Source organism: Phaethon lepturus, unplaced genomic scaffold (assembly GCF_000687285.1).
Source record: "Phaethon lepturus isolate BGI_N335 unplaced genomic scaffold, ASM68728v1 scaffold26832, whole genome shotgun sequence".
Lineage (NCBI taxonomy): Eukaryota > Metazoa > Chordata > Aves > Phaethontiformes > Phaethontidae > Phaethon > Phaethon lepturus.
The window spans coordinates 3176-4330 of NW_010521607.1; the positions used below are offsets into that span (position 1 = coordinate 3176).

Genomic DNA, 1155 nt, shown 5'->3' on the forward strand with positions numbered 1-1155 from the left:
CCCTGTGTATTATGCGCGATGGTGCAGCTGCGGAGACAGGACAGGGCAGGGGTGCCCCGTACGGCAAGCTGGCACCCTGCCTGCCCCACTGGCCCCCCACGCTCACGTGCCGTCCTCATTGCTGCGGTAGAAGACGAGGAAGGGGTCAGATTTTCCAAAGAAGTCCTTCTTGTCCAGCTTGTTGGCACACAGCTGCATCGTGACGATATCCTGGGGATGGGGACTGTCACCGCTGACCACCTCCTCGCCCCCGGCCCCAGCAGCCGCCCGTGCCAAGGTGGCTGTGCAGCCCCTGTCTCGCCACTGCCGGGACATGGGTACTCACCCGGCAGCTGCTCAGCTCCTCAGCCAGCAGCAGGATGGTCCCACATCGCTTCCCTGGGACCCCCCTGGGACCAGAGGCACCTGGTCAGCTTGGGGATGAGTACAGGACAGGGGCAGGAGGTGGGTTCATGCCCCACGGCTGGCGCTCAGCAGCGTGGCTGCTGTCCCCAGCAGGGGATGCGCAGGGAGGGGTCCCATGGGGCAGGTGGCTGGGGACACGGTGTGTGACCCCCCCTTGCCCCACTGCAGGGCGTGACTCACGTGAGGGCTCTCTCCAGGCGGCCCCGCTGGGATCCGATCACCTCCCCCAGTGCCACGAATGCCTGCCCCAGGAAGTCCTGCACCCCGAGCACAGTGCCGTGAGACCCCGGGGGCTCCTGCCCCAGCCCCCCCTCCTCCACCCCCTGACCTCCCAACGCACCCACGGGACCTGCCACCCCACCGCCCTGAAAAAAAGACCTCCCAACGCACCCACGGGACCTGCCACCACACTGCCCTGGGGCCACCCCAGATGTCCTGAACCCACCCTGTGCCCCAAGAGACACCCTCCATCCCAGGACTCATCCTGCACCCCCAAGGCCACCCCAGGTGCCCTCCCCATGTGCTCTGGACCCACCCTGTGCCCCCCAAGCTATCTCACAGCCCTGGACCCACCCTGTGACCTCAGCCCCATCCCTCCAGAGCCACACCACATGCCCTGGACACATTCTGCACCCCTTGGGCCACCCCTGTGGTGTGTCCTGGCCCCATCCTGCACCCTGCCCCACCAAGCACCCCCACGAGGGCTGGGTTTCCAGGGCTGAGCAGGGCTGGTCTGTGGCGGTGACCTAC

The 1155-nt window shown here is 67.2% G+C and overlaps 1 protein-coding gene across 1 annotated transcript in view; it reads right to left on the reverse strand.

The window, feature by feature from the left end:
- Nucleotides 1-1155, reverse strand: part of CPNE9 (copine family member IX) — a gene marked incomplete at both ends in the record, with an annotated part of 5438 nt that overhangs the window by 3083 nt on the left and 1200 nt on the right. Inside the window, 3 exon segments of the mRNA XM_010281586.1 lie at nucleotides 107-210; nucleotides 326-389; nucleotides 586-698. Of these exon segments, the coding sequence (XP_010279888.1) occupies nucleotides 107-210; nucleotides 326-389; nucleotides 586-698 (281 nt within the window).